This window comes from Ambystoma mexicanum, chromosome 8 (genome assembly GCF_040938575.1).
Source record: "Ambystoma mexicanum isolate Mex_15411 chromosome 8, UKY_AmexF1_1, whole genome shotgun sequence".
Lineage (NCBI taxonomy): Eukaryota > Metazoa > Chordata > Amphibia > Caudata > Ambystomatidae > Ambystoma > Ambystoma mexicanum.
Window position 1 is genome coordinate 619,383,670 of NC_090929.1, and position 23,893 is coordinate 619,407,562.

The following is a 23,893-nucleotide window of genomic DNA, read 5'->3' on the forward strand; positions in this document are numbered from 1 at the left end:
CTGACATCTAGTGTATCGAGGCTTCTCTCTGCTGAATTTCGTGGATTTTGGAAGAAAGCTGAAGTTCTATGGCTTGAATGACACTGCACCTTGAAATAAATATAGGAGAGAAACAAGGATGTGTATGTAACACTACTTTGTCCTTGTGAATAATAACGAATGGCTCTTGAACTGAGAGTCTGGAGTTCGCTGACTTCTTATTGAAGTGATAGCTACAAGAAAAACAGTCTTATAAGTGGGATAACTAAGACTGGCTTTATGCATTGGCTCAAGGGGAGGCAGTCCTAACCCCCTCCCTAAAGGCTTTACCTGCTGCAACCTTCCACCATGATACTTTACTTTGAGGGGTGGTATATGCTGAAAGTGCTTCCAGATGAACTTTAAAAGAATTAAAGATTAACCCCGAGTACAGAAGATAAAGATAAAGAAGATGGTGTACTATATGCGAAGGTGAGCAGTCAATAGGGTTGTTGCTGCATGTTTTGCACCATAAGACAAAGCGTTTCCATTTGCTGAAATAGCAGTGTCTTGTGTTGGGTTTACGTGCCTCCTTTAAGATGTCCATACATCTTTGGGGCAGGTTTAAATGTCCAAACTCTAGGACTTCAGGAGCCAAGCTGGCAAGTTCAGTGTCTGTGGACATGGATGTAGCATTGTCCCCAGGTTCTGGGATAGCAAGTTGTAAGGGCATGGCAGTTTGACTGGCAGGAAAAGTGACATTTTCAACAGGTGTAAGAACCATGTTTGATGGGCTCACATTTGTGCTATTAGGATCATCCTGGCATGTTCCCGATGCAACTTGTGGATTATTTTATTTAAAAGTGGTGTCGGGAAGGGGGGGACAAGGGAGAAGCGTAAGCAAATCTCTGACCAGTTGATATACAGTACCTTGCCCTTGGACCCTGTCTGGGGATACCTGGATGCATATTCTTGGCACTGTGCATCCTCACGCGTTGCAAAGACATCTATGTCTGGATGGCTAAAAACCTAAACAAGCTCCCACTAGGAATATTGCATATTTATCAAGAAATGTGTAAGGACAATAAATCTTGAATGGAGTGTACCTCTTGAAGGTTAAACTTTTGCAACACTAAATCTAACACACATTAAAAATGAATTTAAAAAAATCAATTATAACCGTAAACAATTAAATTGTTGTACTTTAATTAGGTACCTGTGTATGAAAATAAATAAAACACTAGAATACAGATGATGATAATGAATATCATCTAAGCACATAGAAAAAACAAATGTAACCAAAAACACACAGAAAACCAAATCCACTCAAAAAACATAACTGACACTAATGAATGAAAAACAAAAAAAAAGATCTACTCTGAATTGATGAGTAACAAAAACTCCAAGACCGTGCACAGAGTAACTCAATGCGCGTGGAATGGGAGAGTAGCCCCTGTTATTGCCCTGCCAATAAATAACAAAGGCAAACTACCCCTCTCACTATAGGGGCCACTAGGAGCAGGGTCTATGTATGGGTGCTGATCTAGTCGCTAACCTGAGGCTGCTGCTAGGTAAGTTCTTGCACACACCATACATTTCATGGAACCCGACATTAACAACACCTTCATCAGGACCGTAACAGGACCCTATAGAAAATGAAACAATTATGGGCATGTAAACTACATGTAGTCTTACATTTTGAAAACACGTTGTTAGGACTAATATTCTATACTCTGGCCAGATGGACCGCTATATAGAAGGGCAACCTTGTTTAGTGACAGGGACAACTCTGGGAGCTGTAGCCAAAGCAGTTCAAGGTAGCAAGGCGAGTGGTCAAACATAAGTCACAAGAGGTGGTGGGCCTGTAAGGGGTCCTCGATGAGCACACACAGTGAAAGGTCAAGGAACACACTTAGGCAATCAGTTATAAAAATAAAATACTTCTTTACTTATGGCCATATAGCACTATGAAAAATGACTTAGCATGTCATATCACACAATACTAAATAAAAAGATACATGTATATATACAATCACTGGAGTAGGGAAAAATGCATAACAAACCCCTGCAAAGGAAGGCAAGTATTAGTATGCAGCACTACAGGTCCACAGAGATACAACACTAACTTTAGAAGTCCATCCCTAAGAAGTATGGGGCCTTGTGACCAGAAGTACACCAAAGTACACCACAGTTTTAAAAAGAAATTAGTGTAGGGCTTTTGGGATCCAATGAAGAGGTCCAAGGAGTAGAGGACACGTTATTCTAACTGATAAAAGTGTCCCCCACTTTCGGAATGATTGCGCAAGCAAGCATTGGCAAAGCCAAACTGTTGTAACATTTTCTAAAAGTTACCAAACTTTTAAAGGGGAGATAGAGATTCAGTTAAGTACTGTTAAAACTCACCCCCCGATTCTTCTTAGGACTTGGCAGGTCTACAGAAGAGGGCTCAAGGTCACTTTTCTCACCTTAAGCTACGGTCCTGGATGCCCAGGGGTTGCCGGTTCGAGCAATTATCTGGTCGGCGACAAATGCTGGTGCAAGGTCTTTAGTTTGGAGAATGAGGAAGAAGTCAATGCAGGATTGAATGGAAAAAAAGCTATTTTGGACAACGGCCACTGATGCACGGCGACGGAGGGGGACACACTTTGACTCATATCTCAGGTCCCCTTTATAATTGATCTTTTATAATGCACTTAATACCAGAGACCAGTTTCTAAGCGAAAGACCGGGATTCGAACTTGTGTTGCTATGCGTTGTCTTGCTTCCAAGACAAACGCGTTGGTCCTGAGCGATCCACCCAGCTCTCCCCTGTTGCTGGAACCAGGAAAGCTGGCAGAGATGAGTCCTGTAGCACAAGCTGTTGATCCACAAAGTTCCAGGCGTCAATGCAGAAAGGCGATGTCTGCAACACAGTAGCCCAAACACTGCGCTGGGCAGCCACAGGATGATCTGTAGGTTAAACCCTCCTTGTTAATCCTAGAATGGAAACTACTGAAGTGTAATGTATTCCGGTCAATTGTTTTTTTAAATAAAGGGAACATTCCAATATTCCATTGTTGTTTCTAATGTTCTATATCTGGATGCCTCCAGTCTTTAAAGACGTTGTGCAGAATGTCTGCATGTAACTGCCATCTGTGCTCTGAGAGAAGTTGTATGTTCCTGCTTAGCACGTCTGCTAGATAGTTGTGTTGCCCTGGAACATGTTGCGACAGGATAAACATATTTTAACAGGAGAAACATGTTGTGTTTGAGGGCCCAGTGCCAGATGTTCTGGGCTAGTTTGGACAGACCTGGAGAGTATGTCCCACGCGGTTTATGCAATACATGGTTGTAGTGCTGTCTCTCAGGACTAGGACTCGTTTCCCTGCTAGCAGGTGTTGAAATGCTTGTAAAGCTTTGAATAGGTCTAGTAGCACCAGCAGGTTGATATATTTGTTCGACATAGCTTGCGTCCACACAGTGTGCACGGTTTGATGGAGAAAGTGCGCTCCCTATCCTGATAGCGATGCGTCTGTTATGGTGGCTTCTAAGGCTGGAGTGATAAAGTACTTGCCCTTTTAAAGATTCTCTTTTGTCCACCACTGCATGGATTGATTGAGAGGTTGCGAAACCACCACTAGATCGTCCCATAAACCGCTTGCTTGTGACCATTGTTTCGCCAGCCAGTCTTTCATTGGATGCATGTGCACTTGTGTGGTACAAGAGAGATGCAGGAAGCCATCATTCCGGGAAGACTCATGGCCTGTTGTACGGTTATCCGACGACCGGCTACATACTTGAACTTTAAATAGCAGGTTTTGAACCTTCTTGTTGAAGGGGAAGACTAGAGTGTCTTCTGTTTGAATGATTTCTCCTAGAAATGGTGTTACTTGACTGGGAGCAAGAATTGATTTTTTCTTGTTGAGAAACCCAACTGAAATAGCAGGTTCATTGTTTGAGTCTTCCGTTGACAGTTGAGGTGTGTCGCCTGTATTAGCCAGTCGTCTAGATAAGGGTAGGCTGGAATGGACTGTGTGCGCAGGTGGGCTGAAACCACTGTGAGCACCTTTGTAAATACACATGGCGCTGAAGCTATTCTAAAAGGGAAGTACTTTGAATTGGTAGTGAATTGACCCTACTTTGAACCTTAGGTATTTCCTGTGCGCTGGCAACATTGAAATCTGAAAGTATGCATCTTTCATGTCCACCGTTGCCATATAATACCCCCTTTTGGGAACTGAAATTATCTCCTGTAGCCTTGTCATCCGGAATTTGTTGTGGTTTGACATATGTGTTTGCAAGATGCAGGTCTAATAATTGGCATTTAGTTAAAGTACAAGGAAGTATATTGAATAAATATCTTTGATTACCTCTTGATGTAGAACCAGCTCTATTGCTCCCTTTTGTAGCAGAGTTTGAATTTCCGCTTGTATTACAATTGGTCTTGCAAATATCTTCTCGACTTTGGCGGATGGTGGCGAGGTGTTTCCATGAGTTTGATGGAATATCCTTTAGCTACTGTTGACAACACACACTGCTCTGATGTGATGCCGTTCCGTGCGTGGGCGAAAAGTGTAATTCAACCCCCTAATAGGGAAACAAGGGAGGAAAACCTGCCTTTTGTTGGAGCGGCAGAGGAGTCTTGTGAGGCTGCACTTCTGCCACAACCTTTGCCTCGCCTAAAACCTCTTTCATTGATGGTTTGAAAAGTAGTTGTCTGACATTGAGATGAGAACCACAGGGAGGGGGATGTTCCAAACCCTGACTGTATGGACCTCTAATAACCCTGGCCCCGAAATGAGGCAGGCATTTAACACCCCACATTGGACGTAAGGTTTATTGGATATTTCGAAAGTTTTGATATTTTGGATAGTTCGAGCGCGTCCAAATAGGACAGAGTCTTCTTCTGGTGTGTTAATTAGCATAGCTTGTGTTTCTGGCTTAAAACCGGAATTTCACAACCAGGAGGGACGTTTTAACAAGGTACCCCCATGCTACTATTCTGCCCACCGTATCTGCAGCATCTATGGTGTTCTCAAGAATATTTTGAGCCACCTGTCTTCCCTCTAACAGTTTTAAGCAACTGTGACTTGAAAGGTTCTGGAAAATGACCTAATTGATTCTGCAGCGAGTCCCATTGCGCACTATTCGAACTTGCAAGTAACGTAGTGTTATTAGTTATTCGTGAAGAGTATCCATCGAAGAATGGCTAAGTTGTGTATGCTTATGGTGCCGTTTGTGACCCCCCCATGGTGAGGGCGCTTGTGTGTGCCTTTGTCGCCAGGTGTTGTCCCCACAGCAGAACACTGGGCCTGCCCTTTGGGGGTTGAGGACTGGCACATGGAAGTCTGTTGACTCCTCTTCAATGTCTTCAGCATCAGAAAAGGAGCCATAGCTGCCTCTGTCTTAGTTGCCCGACTCATAAGTGCTGGTGGGCGAACTGGACGTGTCCTGCATGGCGTAGGCTCCCCACCATTGTGTCTCTCTTTGAGCATTTTCTTGGCTGAAAGAGCTTGCACTCTGCACAGCAGTTTTCTAAATGGTCAAGGGGAAGACAGTGATTACACATGTCATATGTGTCTACCCACAGGAATTTTCTATTGCACGAAGGGCAGAAGTTAAATGGTGTTCTTTCCATGTTTAGGAGGAAAGGCAGCTTGACAACTATAGAGAAAGGGAAATATGAGAAGAAACATTCTCTAAGAGAATTCCAATAGCATTAATCTACCAACATATCACCGTGGATTCAACTAGCGATAATAGAAATTTTGAGTACAGAGATGACACATGGAATCATGGTGCAAGCACCGGCACAGAGATGAGCAATATTCAATCTATATTGGGACCAGGCGACGACGCAAGTGGATGAATTCATTGATATTCTATTCTCCGCCATAGATAATTTAGTGCTGGAAACAAACGATAGTGAAATAATTCTATGTGGTGATCTTAACATCCATTTATTCGACCAACAAGGACTAGTGATCGAGAAAATTCAACTATCAGCGAGAGCAAAAATATGGACTAAAGAAATCACATGGCGACATTTCTACTGTACCAACAAGACGAACCATAGTCCGAAAACTACTACCTGGACAAATGGAAAAGTGTCATCCACTTTGGATTACATCTCTATGTCACCAACCCTAGTCTCCAAAGTAACGGCCCAAGATATTACGAGATCCGATAACAGCGATCATCATATTATCAGCATCACATGGAAAGCACCGTTTTGTGAAAGTACTAAAGTACACTTACCGCACTTGGAAACTAACTCGGCTGTCACCCGACTGCGTATTAGTGATAATCAAATGAAGAAATTAGTAAGTATATACACCAGTCCACGGGGGTCTGGCATGAAACAAATAAACTATGAATGGATACTCACACCATTTCTACGAAAGATTTACAAACAAGAGTCGTCTAAGAATAACCACACTCTTCTTGCAACTTACAAATAGCAAACAAAAAAAAAGAACTGCGGAGAACGATCTCAGAAATAAAAGGTAAGAAGGATGTCAATACATGGAGTGCTATTCGAAAAGCAAAACAAAATTATAGAAATTGGACAAAGAATGCAAAAGCCCTGCTTTTACAACAAGATGCAGAAGCAATCCTACTTCTCCTGAAAAACAACACCACGAGAGAGTTGTGGAACTTATTAAACCCGCAAATGGACAACAACATAAAATAATCCAAGGGATTGCTGAATCTGTATGGATTAGCCACTTCAAGGCCATTTATAAACAGACAGCGAGCAATCAGCCCATCAGAACGGAGCAGAATGAATCAACTGTATGGACAAATGCCTGGACATATGATGCTATCTTAATCATAAAGAAGCTCAATTCATCAAGAGCACCAGGCCCAGATGGCCTGAGCAATATGCTCATAAAGAAACATCCAGAAGATTGGGCTAAATTTTGTGTACATCTATTCGCTGCGATCGAAAAAGAGAAACAAATTCCCATTACTTGGACGACAGCAATTCTGATCCCAATATATAAAGCAGGTGATCGGCAACTGCCCATAAACTACAGACCAATCGCACTTTTGGATCCGATTGCTGAACAAACTTAATATATGGATCAAAGAAAACAAGAAATTGGATATTAGGCAGACTGGATTTACCAAAAGCACGGGTACTCATGTAAATCTTATGATTTTGAACCTATTGAAACAGGAGGCACTGATAAACATAACACGTATGCAGCATTCATAGACTTGCATATGGCTTTTGATATGGTTAATAGGACAACACTTTGGGGAAAACTAAAGAAATGGAATTGTCCATTGACGCTATTGGAACCGATCAAGCCGCTATACAGCAACACAACTTTAAGAATCAGACTATCCCAACAAGGGCAACTATCAGCACCTATTGAAGCGGACAATGGGCTTAAACAGGGCTGCCCTCTCGCAGCAAGGCTGTTTAAACTGTATACCATGGATCTCCCTGATCATCCTCGATTTCAGATGGCAAATCCTCCTAAAATAAACAACCAGCAGATTCAGCACTTGATGTATGCAGATAATATCGTCATTTTAGACAAAACAGAGTTAGGGCTACAAAGAAGTCTACGGGAGTTGGAAATTTACATGGTGGAAAATGGACTAGAGATAAACACCGCCAAAACAAGAATCATGGCACTCTCGGCAAAGAAACCACAAAAAAAAAAAATCAACAACTGTTTCGATTTTACATGAATGAAAAAAAATTGACCACAATGACAGCAATCAAATATCTGGGAGTCCTAGTTAATCAATCAGAAGTAGAAACACCCTGGATAACTCACTTAAGAACAAAAACAGCCTCTTTAGCGAGACAAGGGCTACTCTTACATAGAAAATTTGGAAAATATTCTTTAAAACCGATCCTCATTTTCTATCGGCAAAAAGTGACTGCGATCCTTAGTTACGGGAGTGAGACCATGATAAATCTCGACCAATCAATTTGGGACATCTTGGAAGGCCTTTTTTGGAGTAAAATTCTTGGGCTATCAAATTCATTCCCAATCAAAAGAATTAGGCACGAGATTGCGACACAATCGCTAAGATCAATAGTCGAGTGGAAAAAAATCAACTTTTACAGAAAGATGATTAACGAGGAGGAAATCCCAGCATATAAATTATTTCAACAAAGAAATAATACAGTGGCTAATACGGCCTTAGCACTATGGAAGAACGTCATGAAAGGCGTGATGGCAGCAAATAGCATAACAACGGAGATGCTAGTAAATCGACCTCAATGTGCTAAACCAAGACTACAGCGAAATGATTGGATATGCACTCTGACAGAGAAATCACAATACCAGATGAATCTGAACTGTGAGCTGGATAGCCGTGCACTTAATGATCTACCTGCATATCTGAAGCAATTTCCGGATAGGCAGATCAGGGACCAATTTATTAGACTACAATTGAACCAATTACCAACACGGGAACTCATGGCAAATACTAGGCAAATCTCTAAAGAGGAAGCCTTCTGTTGATTCTGCGAGAACAAGCAGTCGCTGAAGAATATCCATCATATCAACATGATTTGTCCTGCGTTGGTTGAAAAAAGAAATTGGTTTCGAGAAATTATATCAACAACCGGGCCCGACCTTAATAGCCAGGACAGATGGAATCTTATACCATCAGGGAACAATAGGAGTCGGACTACTGTCATTATTCAATTTTGGAATCATATTATCGCCATGAAGACCACATAAACACCAGGAACGGTGGACTCAAAGCTGTACTTAAAGTAGTAAGGAAAATGAACTAAGGAAGTATGGAGAGTATGGACAATGAAAGACAGCTGATATTGAAATTCTTTTTTTTTTGTTAGTAAATTTTGGAAATGTATTTTTGTATGGATAAATGAAAAGTTTTGAATAAAACAATAACATTGAAAAAAATAAAATACCGTTAATCGCCACACTCTCCCTACTGTAAAGCCAAGTCCTGGTGTAGGCCGGAGCATGTGGCAAGATGTCAAAGATGCTGTTGAAAGTCTTCAGTCGACGTTTGCAGATATGGGTGTCGAAAATGCATCCGTCTAAAGACGCAAGGAATCGAAGTTTGATAATAATGAACAATATCAAGAAGTAGCAAGAAGCTACGGACTCTGCATAAGAGAGAACGACCACAATAGTCGAAAAAGACATTGAGGACTTCGATATGCGAGGGACCATGGTTACAGTACACGTCTAACTAGGGATATTTTTACAAACATGCCCAGTCAACGTACCTTTTCGAACTTCGAAAACAAGTCATGCAATACTCCACACCTACCACTAGATGTCAGGCCTGTGCAAAGCACGTGATTCTAAGCAGATCCACAAGTCTCAGAAACAATGTTGCAAAAACACATGCATTTAGTATCAGCACATTATGATTACAGTAAAATGTGTTCTTTGTGGATGCTATCTTCCACTATATTTGAAAGTCATTTTAGCAAATTGCAGTCAATAAATACCTGGTCTGTAGCTCACGCCAGCTGCTGCAAGCACACACACATGCATCAAGGCTTCGGAGTGTCTGTTGGGATTAGGGAATAAAACACAAACAGCAAACCTGTGTTAGGAGTTCAAAGCACTCAGCATGCAGGGTTAATATATTGCTCTGAAACCCCCAGGTTTTTTTTTTTTACATTGGGCTGAACTACCACTTGAGAAAGTAATGCTTCACTGGCCTCTTGTGCCAGAATTCTACAGTGTTGACTGTGAAAATTACTTCCCATGCCTCAAACCAAGCCTAAAGACCCAAAATAAAGAACCCCACTAACGGTTAAAGAAATGTACAATAAAATGGAACTGTATGCCAATTCTTTCATCAAATAAACCACGTTTGTCCACAACCCTTTGTCGCTATACCATCCCAACCCACAAGACATCCTGTGCTGATCAAATGTTGAGAATGGCCTTATTCCTATTCACTGACAAAATACAGTTGACACAAGAACAGAAATACATTGACGCGCTGTGATGAAGTCCCCTGCCTGGTTCTGGAGACTTGCAAGGTAGTGATTGAGGCAGACAGGTGCCACCCCGAACCAGTGGATATTGGGCTGAGGGGAGGCATTGGGAGGATCACCTGGTCACTGCACCTTGGTCACCATCACATGGCAGGGGGCAATCACAGTGCCACACAGCAGGCCAGTGTTGAAGTTCAGACTCCCCAGTCCCTCCCCATCCCTTTGAACCAGTAGGGCACGCCAGTCCTGAAAGGGTGGGCCCTGCCCAAACCCTTCCGAGAGCTAGGAAAAACACATGTCCAGCCATGTAAGATCCTCTGCGCCATCAAATAAACTGCATACATACCAGTTGCACAATCAGTGAGAAATTGAGCTCCAGCTAGGTTTGTGGCTGACACAGCCAGTCCTTGCTGGACTGTCCAGGATAATACTGGTGGCACCCTCTTCCCAAATGAGAGTGACCCTCTCCCCGAGCACATGGTTTCTCTGCATTAGACTATAGAAGCAAGTGTTTGGATAGTGTTGAAGCTTTACCCGGTACATCAAATTACTCTTCTTAGTGCACCTGTAGGAACTGCAGGGACTTCCGCAGTTCCACTGATACAACGTTGCCAGTTCACGACTTACTGAATGTTGACATTTCAGCGTGGGAGGAAGAGTTTCAGAGGCATTTTTTCCGAGCAATGGATTCTCACGCCAGGGCTTCACTGCTACTATTACCCTGCACGCTCAGTGAAACCAAGTGTTTCAAAAGTTTACCAGGTGCATTTTCAACCTTTAAACCACACACTGGAAATACTGAAGAGCTCAGTACATCACAGGAAGCACCTGGTGTGTCTGGGGGGCAACAATCAAAACCTAAAAAGGTGTATAGGCCAATTACAGTATTAGCTCACATCCTTGAGCCCAAAGCATCAGAGATGAAGCGAAGCACAGCTTCTCCCTATCACATAATTACACACCCTAGGTTCATACCATCACTGAAAGACCCACTGGGGAGGGAAAATACTATAAAAGGTACTCCGCTCCAGTCTGGCAGCGCGGAGAGCAGGAGGCTCGCATTTGGCGAAGGCTGGACACTGGAGAGCAATGGAATAAGTGCAGGCAGGAGAGATAGAGCACAGATGGCAGCAGTGGAAAGCAAAAGAAGGTTATGAGTTATGCGGGTTAAGGAGGCGGTAAGGACGAAAAAAGGTTGAGGGTACAGAAGGAGGTGGAAGTTGAGAAGCCAAAGGAGGAGGTGGTTAAAATTAAGGGAGTGATGTAGGAGGTGGTCAAAATTAAGGGAGTGATGGAGGAGGTGGTAACCTCAAACATTTGGCAGTTGCAGAAGTAGGTGGTAACATCAGAGAGTGGAAGTAAGAGGTGGTGGTGAGACCCAAGTAGGAGGAGGCAGGAACAACATCAGAAGTCTGCAGTGATAAAGCAGAATGAACATCAGGGAGATAAAGTGATATGATGGATGAGGAAGGAATACTATGTGGTGGTATGACATCACAGGAGAAAAGAATACTATGAGGGAGATAACACACAGGGTAGGAGATAGCTCAGAAGTTGCACGATCCAGTTTAAAAAGAGAACTGTACTTCCTTTATCAGCATTGCCCATTCTTGCAACCAATTCCCATAATAAAGATCGTAAACTATAACCTATGGTCTTGCCGTCCTTCATTCCATGTGGGACCCTGTGACAGCACAAAGAAAGTTAACCAAAGCAACATGTCTATGCTATCTGTAAGCTTTCACTTTAACTGATGCTCTTCATCAAGCAGTGAGCAACCATTTGTGTCAAAAGTACAGAGATGATAGAGTCAAACCTTGAGGGCTACTCATAACATAATAAGATTAACAGTCACTACTTGTCAGATCATTTCACACAATTAATGCAGTGATAACTTGGCAAGAAGGTATTAAGGGACTGAAGAGAATAGATCAGTGGCATGACCATAAGGCCAGTCAAAACCCCAGAAATGGCACAGCTACAGCAAGAACAGGTCACCAAATATGAACAGACCTAAATAAAAAGGTAATTATAAGTGTAATGGTCGCAGAGGGCGTGGCTTGCAGCCATGGAGTAGGTCGACTCCATTGACTGCTCCTGCCAGATCTCGCAAGATCTGTATGGGAAGCAAGACTAACTACTACAAAAGTGCCTGAAAATAAGCAGGACGGCGTAGGAACCCGTTTGGAGTGCCCAGCTGAAGGAGAGAGAGTGGAGCCCCGGCCGGTCACTGGTAGCGAGACACAAAGGATATGGCCCGCCGTTGGCAGCTGAAAATAAAAAGGTGGCTGCATCCTGAGGAAGCCGACTGCTGTGCCAACGAGCCTCAGACAAGAGGAGAGGCTTGGAGAAGTCAAGCACTTAAATCGCGGAGCAGTGAGGGACAGTGATCCCGTGTGTACAGCGGCTGCGTGTGTAAAAAAAGGAGGAGCTTGCCTGGACAGTACAGAAAAAAGGAGTGGAGCCGCGAGGCAAAGACCGCCTGCAGGCTCCCGCTGGAGTGTACGGATACAGCCAGCAGAACCCAGGCACTGCAGCATTGAGCAGGCAAGTGGAACGCTCGGAATCCCCAATGGCAGGCAGATACTCCCGTACTAAGAATGCAGAGGGGGCATACGCGAGTGAGCCCGGGCAGGCGGTATACGCTAAAGGCTGAATCCTTCGGTCCCTGTAACACGTTGAAGAGACGCTTGGGCTCAGACATGCCAGACACCCTCCCCCGATGTACCTGGAGCCAGTGAAAAGGCCAGGGGAGAGGAGAGTAAAGCAGACCTGGGCAGAGCGGGGAAGTTGGGAGAGAGCTCCTTGGTCCTGGAGCTGTGGGGGTGGTGGGGATTAGGTGGGACAGGGGGGGACTGATAAAAATACTGCCTGGCTAGGGCCTGTTGCCATATCTGGAAGGCACTGAGGAAGTGCTGTGGCACCGCGCACAAAAAAAGGAGGATCAGGGGGGGAAAACAACAGAGGGTGCCTGGAAACCGCAGGAGTGAAGGCATGGATAATACCCCCTCCTCACCCCTGAGAAGCACGATTGCCCCAACATAAAGTACACTCGCTGATAGCTGGCGGAACCTGGCAGCAGCGACTATTGAATATTGGGCTAGAAAACGTACTTGCTACAGGGCCCCACGCGGTCAATAATTGCGGCTGGATGCAGAGAATACAGATAGATTAGATGCCTCCCGAAGTGACCTAAACAAAAGCAGGCTACCCAACAGTGGATAGCTACGGTAATGCCATACAACATGCCCCAGGGGGAAACATGGACCCCACACAGGCAAAAGGGAGCAAATTCATTGACCTACACAATCAAGTGATGCAAGCTATAGCGGAACTGAAGGCCTCATTGGGGACACAGATTGCAGCAGTGAAAATTGACGTTGGATTGCTGCGCTAGGATGTGTGCAGCCTGGCAGAGCGCACCACGTTAGAAACCCAGGTGAAGGAGAATACAGGGGAGTTCCAGGAGACGTATACCAATGTCCACATCCTACAACAGACGGTCATTCTGCTGGAAAACAGAGTTGAAGAGGCTGTGGGCCGGCCCGCAGAAACAATATCCACATAGTGGGCCTGCCAGAAGGAGAGGAGGGCTCAGACCCTATGACTTACATAGAGAACTTACTGCTTCAGGAAATTGGGCCCAGAAATCTTACGCAAGGCTTCACAATCGAAAGGGCACATAGAGCGCTGTCCAGACGCCCAGGGTGGGCTGTCAATGGTCAATGCCTCACGCCATGCGAGGAAGTCCAGACAAACAGCTGAAGCTGCCACGACCTCCAAGTTCCATTTTTTAGGAGAACAAGTTCACCCGCTGTGCATTACCCCCGGCATGTCTACTGGGGGGTATGCGAGAAGCGGATTTGCCTGAGCAAGCAAGGGGAGGTTGAGCTGTTATTGTTTTTTGTTGGGAAAGTTATATGGGAAGGGGACCTGCCTGCAAGCACGAGGATGACGAAGGGTAGCATTGCGATTTTGATTGGATCACCATGTAAGGAACGGAACGAGAATGTGGTCATGCTAGATTCAGACATAGGTGGCAGGTTGGCGGGAGATATAAGCTTATGGCTGGAACTGTAAATGTACTTACCTGGAATGTAAGAGTGCTGAATGCTTATGTGAAGAAAAATCGAGTTTATTACTTAAGGAGGTGAAAAATTGATACACCATTGTTGCAGGAAACTCACTTTAGGGCTGAGAAGCAAACACTGTTCGAGAATAAATGGAGGGGTAAGGTATTTGGATCCCCATACACTGCCTACGCCCAAGGGGGTCCTCATTTGGATAGCACCCACTGTGCCATTTGAAGCCACCCAAATCAAAACCGATAAAGGCAGGATGGTGTTAGTCCAGGGTCTCCTTGAACAGGTGGATATTTGTCTGGTTAACACATATGCCCCCAATCAGAGCGCAGTCACGTTCTTCAGGTCATTATACCTCCGGCTGAGCCCTTACAAAGATGGTAACATGATATGGGGGTGGGGGTGATTTTAATTGCACGTTAAACCCGACCCTGGGTAGATCTGATGCCATGTTCACTAATCCGGCCCTGCCAGCTCGGACACTACAGACGCTCCTATATTAATTTACTCTGGTGGACGTTTGGAGAGTACTCCATATGGATAACAGACACTACTTGCACTACTCTGCACCACACTAAGTGCACACACAAATAGATTACTTTTTTGTGGGACGAGAATCAGCACAACTCATTACGATGGCGCAGTACAAAGGAATGGTCCTGTCTGATCACGTCCCTCTCAGCCTACAGTGGCAATACGTACCCCCTAGAGCCCCAATACCTACGTGGAGACTTAGGAGCAAATCCCTAAAAGACACCCCATTCAGAGCCAGTTTAAAAGACAGCATCACAGACTACATTTCACAGAATGTAGGTAGTGTGTCTAGTGCTGGAACCCTCCGGTAAGCGTTAAAGGTAGTAATCAGGGTAGCAGCCATTGCTGGGTCATGCAGCGTTCAAGCAACCATTACCAAGGAAATGTCCTCTGCGGAGGAGCGACTGAGGATAGATGAAGCTATCGGGAGGGAACGCAAAGGTTATTGAGCTTGAACAGACATGTATGGCGTGCTGGGAGAGGCTGGGAAGACATAGTTCCGCTAAATACATTGAGAGGCAACACAAAAGTGGATAAACATGGCTGCTTGTTAGCGTGGCTATATAAAAAGGAGGAGACGCAGAGCCTAATCCACACGATATGCACGAGACATGGGGACTTAGGTCATACCCAAACCGGGGTTAATGAAGCTTTTCAAGAATTTTATAAAAGTCTCTACCAGGAGGGTCCCCCAACACTGAGGGCTTATCTAGAGGAGGTGTTAGGAGAGATAGCACTCCTCCGGCTAAGTCAGGAAGCGAGAGACAGCCTCGAGGAACCACTCACCCTAGACTACATCCAAAGCATGATTATAGCATTGCTGACAGGAAAGACTCCTGAATCGGATGGCCTGCAGAGCGAATTCTATAAGGCATATGCTCAGGAGCTGGCCCCACTCTTGCTTGATACTTTCACAGACTCTTATGAAGCGGGTATCCTCCCCCTCAGTCTGAGGGGCGTCTATTATTATACCGCTTCTCAAGCCCCATAAAACCCCAACAGAGTGTGGTTCATATAGGTCTCTCTCGCTGCTTAATCAGGATATCAAGCTACTGACAGCTATACTTGCAAATAAATTGAAAAGGGTAATACATACCCTTATACGACCCTGACCAGACTGGCTATGTACTAGGCTGTAGTATGACATGGAACTTGAGAAGGTTACACCTTGTGATAGAAAGCACAGCATCCTGGGTGCCATACCCACGCTGGATGTGGTGAATGCGTTCCATTCGGTACGTTGGGACTGGCTTTATGCAACTCTACGCAGGTTTGGATTCGGGCAGTAATATCAAGTGGGTACAACTTGTGTAAACAAGACCAATGGCATGGGTGAAAATGGGTTGATGCATTTCAGTAGCATGGGAATTGGAACGAGACATGGCTGCCCACTACCCCTGTTACTGTATATCCTAGCCATGGAAGGAATAGCACAGTACCTTGGGACTGAATACATAGAGGCGGGTACAGAGATAGATGGACCAGGCATTTGAGCTCACTATATGCTGATGATACCTGGTTATACATTCAGAATCCCGTAGACAATCTAGAGCTGCTGTTAGAAGCCTTGGCACTATATGCGAAACTGTCATGATTACAATTAGCACAGACAAGTCAGTCCTGTTCCCGCTAGTAAAGCTCTGGGTTCCCAGTGATGACTGACCTCAGATGATGTTCTAATAGCTTCTTTATTGAAGTTCCAGTACATAATATCAAGTTTATCAGGTCAGGTACCTCTGAGCTTCAGACAATATATACCGGCATCCTCTCAGGTAGGCTACATCACTCTAACTGACACTCAGAACTCTCAACCATACAACAACATTCTCACAGGCAGCATTCTATGTCACCCATCCAACATTCCACTCATAGTAACAAAAGCAACAGACACCAAATCATTACATATCTCCCCTCCTTAGAGAACACAAATAACACCTACCAGAACTAAGTACACACACAACACCCAACATACACCACACGCACACCATCTCCTGCGCGTGCATAACTAGCAAACTCCAAACACCACATCTGCACTCCCAGAAAAACGTCACCAGCAATAATGGTACCAAAACACATTCCAACTGTGCCCTTCCCCCTTTTCTACACAGTGGAGAAAGGACACCAACCAATGCAAATTGCACCACTACACATCCTCACGACCTCAGGCCCCACAGCTTCTCTCCACTTCTGCACAACTTGCACCAACCACACATCCACTACTCTCCTCACAGCCACACACAACTCCAAGTTGTTCACCCACACATTCCTAAGAAGCAGGCTGGCCGTTCCAAACACCTGAGTGAAACAACACAAAACATTAACAAAGCATGAACACCTACGGTGCTGTGAAGCCACCCCCCATGGTCACCTGTGTTCTCTGAAACCCCACTAGCTACCACAACCGCTGTGAGGAAGCATCATCATCATAAGACACACCAAATAAGTAAACGCTTCTTGCACACAAGCAACAACAATCACCACATTACTAAATACCTCTAGCACACAGGCAAGACCATAGCACACCACGTCCACACACTGCAATATCATGTCATTACTGTAAAACGCTTAAAATTTCTACTAAAACTCCCACTGAGCTTCTCAGCTCTCAACAAGAATAGTCCCATATGCAAAGCAAAATATTAGTGTGGCATATTCCATAAATCACATTTCTGTATTCCATGTACTATAACACTAATCAGTCCACATTGCCTATTGCATTAAAAGTCCACCTATGGGAAGAAAATCATTAAACATAATATTAGAATCAAATAATTGTACCAAACTGCACATTTCATATTCATTTCAAAAAGTCCATCTGTGGAACAAGAAAACATGTTAAACACAACCTTTACTAACGACTAAACAACATTGTCCCTAACATCATGTGCTAAACCTACTAAGGCCACGACATCCATCTGCATTCAGCCTACCTCATTCCACTAACAACTCATAAGATGTCTCATTGATAAAAGGCCTCACACGACAAATCACCATTACAGCTGCTAAATGTACATATCACACATTTCTCAATTGAAACAAACTCATTGCTAAATAATGTCAACAACTCAAACCGCTACTATTATGCCAGCATCTGCAGTCAAAATGCAGCAACCAATGCACAATGACTGAAAGTCTTGTAATTCATCTCCAGTTGAACACTGCTCCACCAGCACCCCCCCCCCCACGCAGCACGGTACCTGTGGGGACGCGGCCCCTTACACTGCCTCCTCAGTTTCAAAAAACAGCATTAAACGCATTGCCAAGATAGGCCGCCAATTCGTTCTGCTTCGGCATTAACTCGCAATCACCCACTGTCTGATGATTTTTCCAATTCCTCATTCCCCTGATGACTCTTTCTGAAGCCATGCAATGAGAATCTGCGCTGCTTCCTGGTGCGAAATAACTGAACTCACGCAGTGACGCTGCCACGTTGACACGTCGCTGTGTTTTCTTCTTTAACTAGAGGATCCCACAGAATGAACACCTCCGACGCCGAATCTTTCCAGTTCGTTCGATTGGAACTGCTGTTTGCCAACTCTCTAAGCCAACCCAGCTGACGTCACCATTGCTGGAGAATCACTGGCGAGCGCAGAGCTCGCTGCTCCAAAGGTTACTGCGATGCCCAACGGTCAGCCAGCACAGCACCCAAACGCCTCTGCCCAGGTTGCACACCGCATAGCTCACCTCCCCACTGCTGCTTCGCTGCTCCATTGCGCCGCCCTGCGCAACATCAGGCCGCCGAAAATGCAACTCACAGCAGCCTCCCGAAACTCTGCACAAGCCGCATACCAGGAGGTAAGACCACCTTCTTTGCTGTCTGCTTCTTGAGTCTCCCAGAACCGAAAACCAAAGCTATAACCAGCTGCAACAAAACCAGGTTTAACATCACATTGGGCAACAGCAAAACCCCAGTATTTCCACAGCTCCGTCAATGGGCTCCACTACTGACTGCACACCGTCTCTTCTCCCAAACCACTTTGATGCTTCACTGCACAGCAAAATGAGCTCCAAGCCCCTCGGCTGCAAAGCCATGGGCTTCAAACCCCCCTCAGGTGCTGCTGCCACTTCTTCAAAACGCAACGCCTGGGCACCAATCCCCTCCAAAGCAGCTGTAGGCTCTAAGCCCTCTCCATACAGGCAATGGGCCCTTAGCCCCACCAACGTCCCATTTCAACACGGATACTCTTGCTCTCAGAAGGCAGGCCACCTGGCCCCAGGCACTGGTGCCGCTCACTACATCCTGCGCCTCTGGGCCCCTACACGCCTTCTGTAACTAAGCGCTCGCCCTACCTGAGAGGATCTTCTTTGGTTGGGGGGGCGGTGCATGTGCAATCCTCGGTGCTGTCCCCCCAGCACAGCCAGCATCCTCGTCGCCATTGTAAAGCTCTGGGTTCCCAGTGATGACTGACCTCAGATGTTCTAGTAGCTTCTTTATTGAAGTTCCAGTACATTGTATTAAGTCGCTGAGCTTCAGACAACATACACCGGCATCCTCTCAGGTAGGCTACATCACTCCAACTGACTCAATCCAAGCTCTTAACCATACAACATTCTCACAGACAGCATTCTATGTCACTCATCCAACATTCCACTCATACTAACAAAAGCAACATAAATACCAAATCACTACAGACTGCACTGGATAGAATAAAGGGCGATGCTGGTCCTTGCTCTGCAATGGAAGATGTCCGCATTCAGATATCTAGGGGTCAACGTATACCATGATCCAGTGCAGGAACACAACCATAATATAGCAAAGGCCGTAGAGGGCATCAGAGGCTCAATGAAGTTCTGGGCTAAGTTGCCCCCCCTGCTTATGGGTAGGGCGGCCCTACTGAAAATGGTGGTGCTGCCTAGGTTACTACACTTCTTTGTAAATGTCCCGTTCTACATACCCAAACCTTTTTCAAGATACTGGATAGCATCTTTAGGGGCTTCCTGTGGTTAAACGGGAGAAAAAGGATAGCGTTATCAACAAAACACAGGCCATATGAAGAAGGTGGCAACAGAACCCCACATTTTGAATTATATCACATAACAGGGCAGCTGCAATTTGTGGTGGACTGGCTCGCTGATGACCCAGCTCTGAATACACGAATGCTGCAGCCCACTGGGGCAAGCCTCTACCTGAAGGAACTAGTGTGGATCAAAAAGCCCCAAAGAAGCCAATGGTCACATCTAGTGTTCCTGGGAGTGAACATATGGGAGAGGGCACTTGCTGTGCTGTGGCTCACTGAGCCATTCTCAGTACATATCCCCTAACCTCCATTGCAACATCCTTTCCACAGATGAGACTGGGAATACGCGCAAACTGGGATTCTCATGGGGTGGCTACAATAGGGGATTTATTACAAGATACTTCCTTTATACCTGTGTAGAGCTGGCAGAATACACAGGACTGCATACAGGCCAATATTTACTATACTGCACACTTAAAGAGGAGATTATACGTAGGTGGCCCACGCATGGCAAACTGCAGGAGAAGCACTCCATTGTGGACACCCTGTATGACTGAGCGGAGGGTGAGCATGCCATATCACGAATATACAAGCTCCTATTGCTGAATCTGCCCCCCTACCCTCTGGCAATAAGAGGTAAATGGGAAGAAGACCTGGGAGACCCCCTTACAGATGTACAGTGGAGGGAGGTACTGAGATACCATAAGAGGGTATCACAGAATTCGAGATTGCAACTCATACAACTACTTATAACACACAGGGCATACATGACGCCTCAGAGGATATCTACGTTTCTGGACGCAGGTGTGCCCCCAGGTGCAAATGGGAAGAGGCAGGGATATTACATGTTTTGGGTGTGTCCGGTGGTGAGACAATACTGGCAGGAGGTGGCGGGCAGACTGTATAAGGGAGGCGTGCAATTGGATGTTAATTCACCAGAGACATGCCTGTTGGGCTGCTTTCTGCGTCCCAAAGGAGTGAAACATATCAGTAAAATGAAGGATCTAGCGTATATCCTTGCCAAACGCAGGATTACCATGGCATGGAAATCCCCTAGGGGAGCAGATGTAGAGGATTGGTGGCGGGACCTGAAGTGGGCATTGGCTGCGGTATGGAGGGAGGCGAGGGCGACCAGGCAGAGACCACAACTGGAGTTGCAGAGTGGGAAGCCTTAGTACATACCTTGTAAATTGGGGATGCTATGATAGGAGGGGAGGCGAACGGCTTCCATTAATAGGAAATGGTGTTCCAGTTAAGCAAGTGACATAGGGGGGAAGAGCAAGGGTCTTACAGGCAGGGAGGGAGGGAGGGAAGGAAGGAGCTGGAAGGGTGTGGGAGGGGGGCAAGTTCTGGGAGAAGTTGATGGAACCTTATGTAGAGATTATTGTACACACTGCCGGTAGCAGTGCTAAACACTGCTTCAATTTCTGTATGGATAAAACTAATAGAATACATTTAAATAAAAAGAAAGTGTAATGGTCGCCATAAGCAAGCAACCAAAAACAGATCAACCATGTATCAAGATATATTTTAGCTGTAACAAAGCCACACTGCCTGCTATGACTAAGGAGGGAATACAATTGCAGCAAGATCAGATCTGTAGACATGCAAGAGGCCCATATTAGCGAAGAGAAAGACGATAGCTAAGATATGCGAGAACATAATAATGAGAAGCACACCATTCTGTCAGGAAGGGATTGCCTAGATGTCAGCTCTGGCAAACCAATCCCATTAACTCCCCCCTGAATGATAGACCACCATTAGTGGGAGGGTTGCCAGAAAAGCTAGGAATAAATACAGAAATCTCCCAGAAGGAGACTGTGGCCAAATTCTCACAAAGTTGTAACAAAACAACACCCTGTGTCAGAATATCACAGATAGGAATCGCTTCCTCAGCCCCTCCCTTCTTGTATGCCCAGACCAGTACCTGCAATAGCTCCAGGGAGGTCAGTTACCTAGTGATGAACCGCTGAGCCAGACTGGGGGAGAAATGTCCAATATCCAGAAAGGTGGCCACCCAAGAAGACACCTACTAGATGACACAAGGAAGCAAAAGTCCTGTAGTAAGATTGTGTGCAAGGTTCCCAAAGGGGCCCACACCAGGATGCCCAATGTTCGCAGATGAGCACTGTGCAAACAGTGTAAGTGGCGGCCCGTAGATCCAAGAGTTCGAGTGGAGTACAGCCCCACTTTGGAGTTCAAATAAGGCATACGTGGCAATGCTGAGGAAGAATGTCCAGGACAGGTGACGGAGAAGGTAGCCACACAGGAAACAGGGTTCTGAGCACCAAACAAGAGCCAGATCAGGCCAACGAAGGGGCAATGCAATCGCCAGGAAAAGAGGCAGAAGGGCTATGGGAAAACTGTGGCAAGGAGCAACGAGTCCTTCACTGCTCTTCCACAAAGCATCGAGAAGCACAAAAGCGCAGAGGAAAGGAATTACAGAAACACACTGTGTGCACACCTCTGGAATCATGGGTGCTGTAGGCATGTGTACAGGATGCAGCCTCCATTCGCATCCACCATACGTGGTAGGGTGGAACCCTCTGAAGCAACCCTGGAGGCTGGGAGCCACAGCGGGCTGCCATCTAACACTAACAAAGGAACTTTCTTGATTCAGAGCTTAACACTTGCTAGGGTGATTTTCTCAAACTTCTTCGAGGACAGTGCAATCATCTAGCCTGATGGTACAAGAGTTTGTCATCCAAAACGGAAGAAACAGAAATTCTCCAATGGTAGATGTAGCAGAGCAGTCAGGCTTAACTTTAGAGGGAAGGGAGACTAGCAAGGAGGCACAATTAATCTGAATAGGCACTGCAAAAGAATACAACACAGTGGTATACTGAAAAAATATTACTATTTACGAGGTCACACAAACAATTTACGATCTGAAAAACAAGTACTCAGGTTAACCATAGCAGAGCATAGTTTAAATAATAAGGTGTGTGTTAGGCCTTAACTTGCACAGTTAAGGCCTAACTCACTCCTTACCCTAAAATGCAAGCCCCATATTTAGTGATAGAGACTATACATATATGCTTTCGGAGGCAAGTTAAAGAAAGACCACTAGACAATATTACACACAGTATTAATTACCAGTAAGGATTCAAATGTGCCACACAGAACCTTGTATAAGGTTTCTTGCTACACTATAAAAGATGCACAGGACATATGCACACATTGCAATTTTGAGCACTTCGAGATGGAACACACGGGAACATGATGATCAACACAGCCAGAAGGGCATGTTGCACACCAAGGAGGAGGGCAACAGTAGCACAACAGTGAAATATTGTTCATTGTTAGACTAGAGTATCACAGACACATTTAAAAATACCTTGTAAATCATGGGGCCTCTCTCAACACCCAGGGCTTAGTGGAGTACCCCATGAATAGTACGAGGGCACTAGGAAAATGCCACAGTCTAAGCAAGTGCCTTCCAATGACACTTGTAGGAGTTCTAAAGTTCAAGAAATTGCCCCTGAGGAACATGACCGTCTGTAGGCTGACCTGCGGGTCTGATGAAAACCAGGCAATTCCCGGTTCCTTCCCACAGGTATCCACAAAAACACAGTTAACCGAAGGGGATACGAGTGGAAACCCAGAAGAGATCCAGTAGCGGGTTCAAGACCCAGCACCCCTAAGAATAGAGAAGCAAAGTATGCTTCAGCCACCAATGATAACCATTGAGTAAATGCGGATGAAGTGGACCTGCAGAACCAGACGACCAAGAAACAAAAAGGGACCCAAGAGTGAGTATTCTGAAAAACCTGCCAATCCGGGGCTCAGAAGTAAGGACTTACAGTGCTGGTTCCCCAAATACTGTTCTAGGAAAACCTTCGTTTTACAGGGTGAAATGAAAGTTTCGGTCACCCAGGAACTTGACCTTTAAGCAAATGACGACACAAAAGGACAATAGTAATTCACAGGAGAAGGACCCATCATTCGGAAGCGGAATCAGGGATGGGAATGGCTCCAGGAGGATGGAGGAACTTCCCCCATGACTGCTCAGCAGGAACACGTGGACGGCACACAAACAAAAACGGCCCCTGCAGCAGGACAAGGGTGGTCGCAACCAAGGACAGCTCAGACAAGCGGATGTGTTGGGCGTGATGCAGCAGCTTCCAAAACCAATGCAGCGGACCATGGCAACAAAATGTGGTAAGTAGCAGTTAAACAGCCAAGAAAAAGTTCCCAGTTTGGAAGGTATGGCCCAAGCCGATGAGAACCAGCAGTAGAACAAACCGTAGATCTGCCCAGACCACATCCATACAGCCAGAAAAAAGGCCAAAAAATGCAGCAATGGCGGGAAAGGGAGAAAAATTCTAAAATCAGCACTACTGAGTGTAGGAACAAGGTTTTGTCCTACATGTCCCTTAACACACAGGTGATTGTGTCAACCAGTTCCACAAACCCATTAC

General features: G+C 45.4%; 1 protein-coding gene across 2 annotated transcripts in view; it reads right to left on the bottom strand.

The window, feature by feature from the left end:
• The window catches only part of LOC138472243 (protein DDI1 homolog 2-like), a 996,683-nt gene that overhangs the window by 48,316 nt on the left and 924,474 nt on the right, over positions 1-23,893 (bottom strand). Inside the window, exon 9 of one of the 2 annotated variants that reach the window (XM_069610323.1) lies at positions 9,401-9,462. The exons of the other annotated variant lie outside the window; for it this stretch is intronic. Within the exon in view, the coding sequence (XP_069466424.1) occupies positions 9,446-9,462 (17 nt within the window). The 3' untranslated portion in view covers positions 9,401-9,445. The remainder of the gene's footprint in view (positions 1-9,400; positions 9,463-23,893) is intronic. 2 annotated transcript variants of the gene reach the window in all.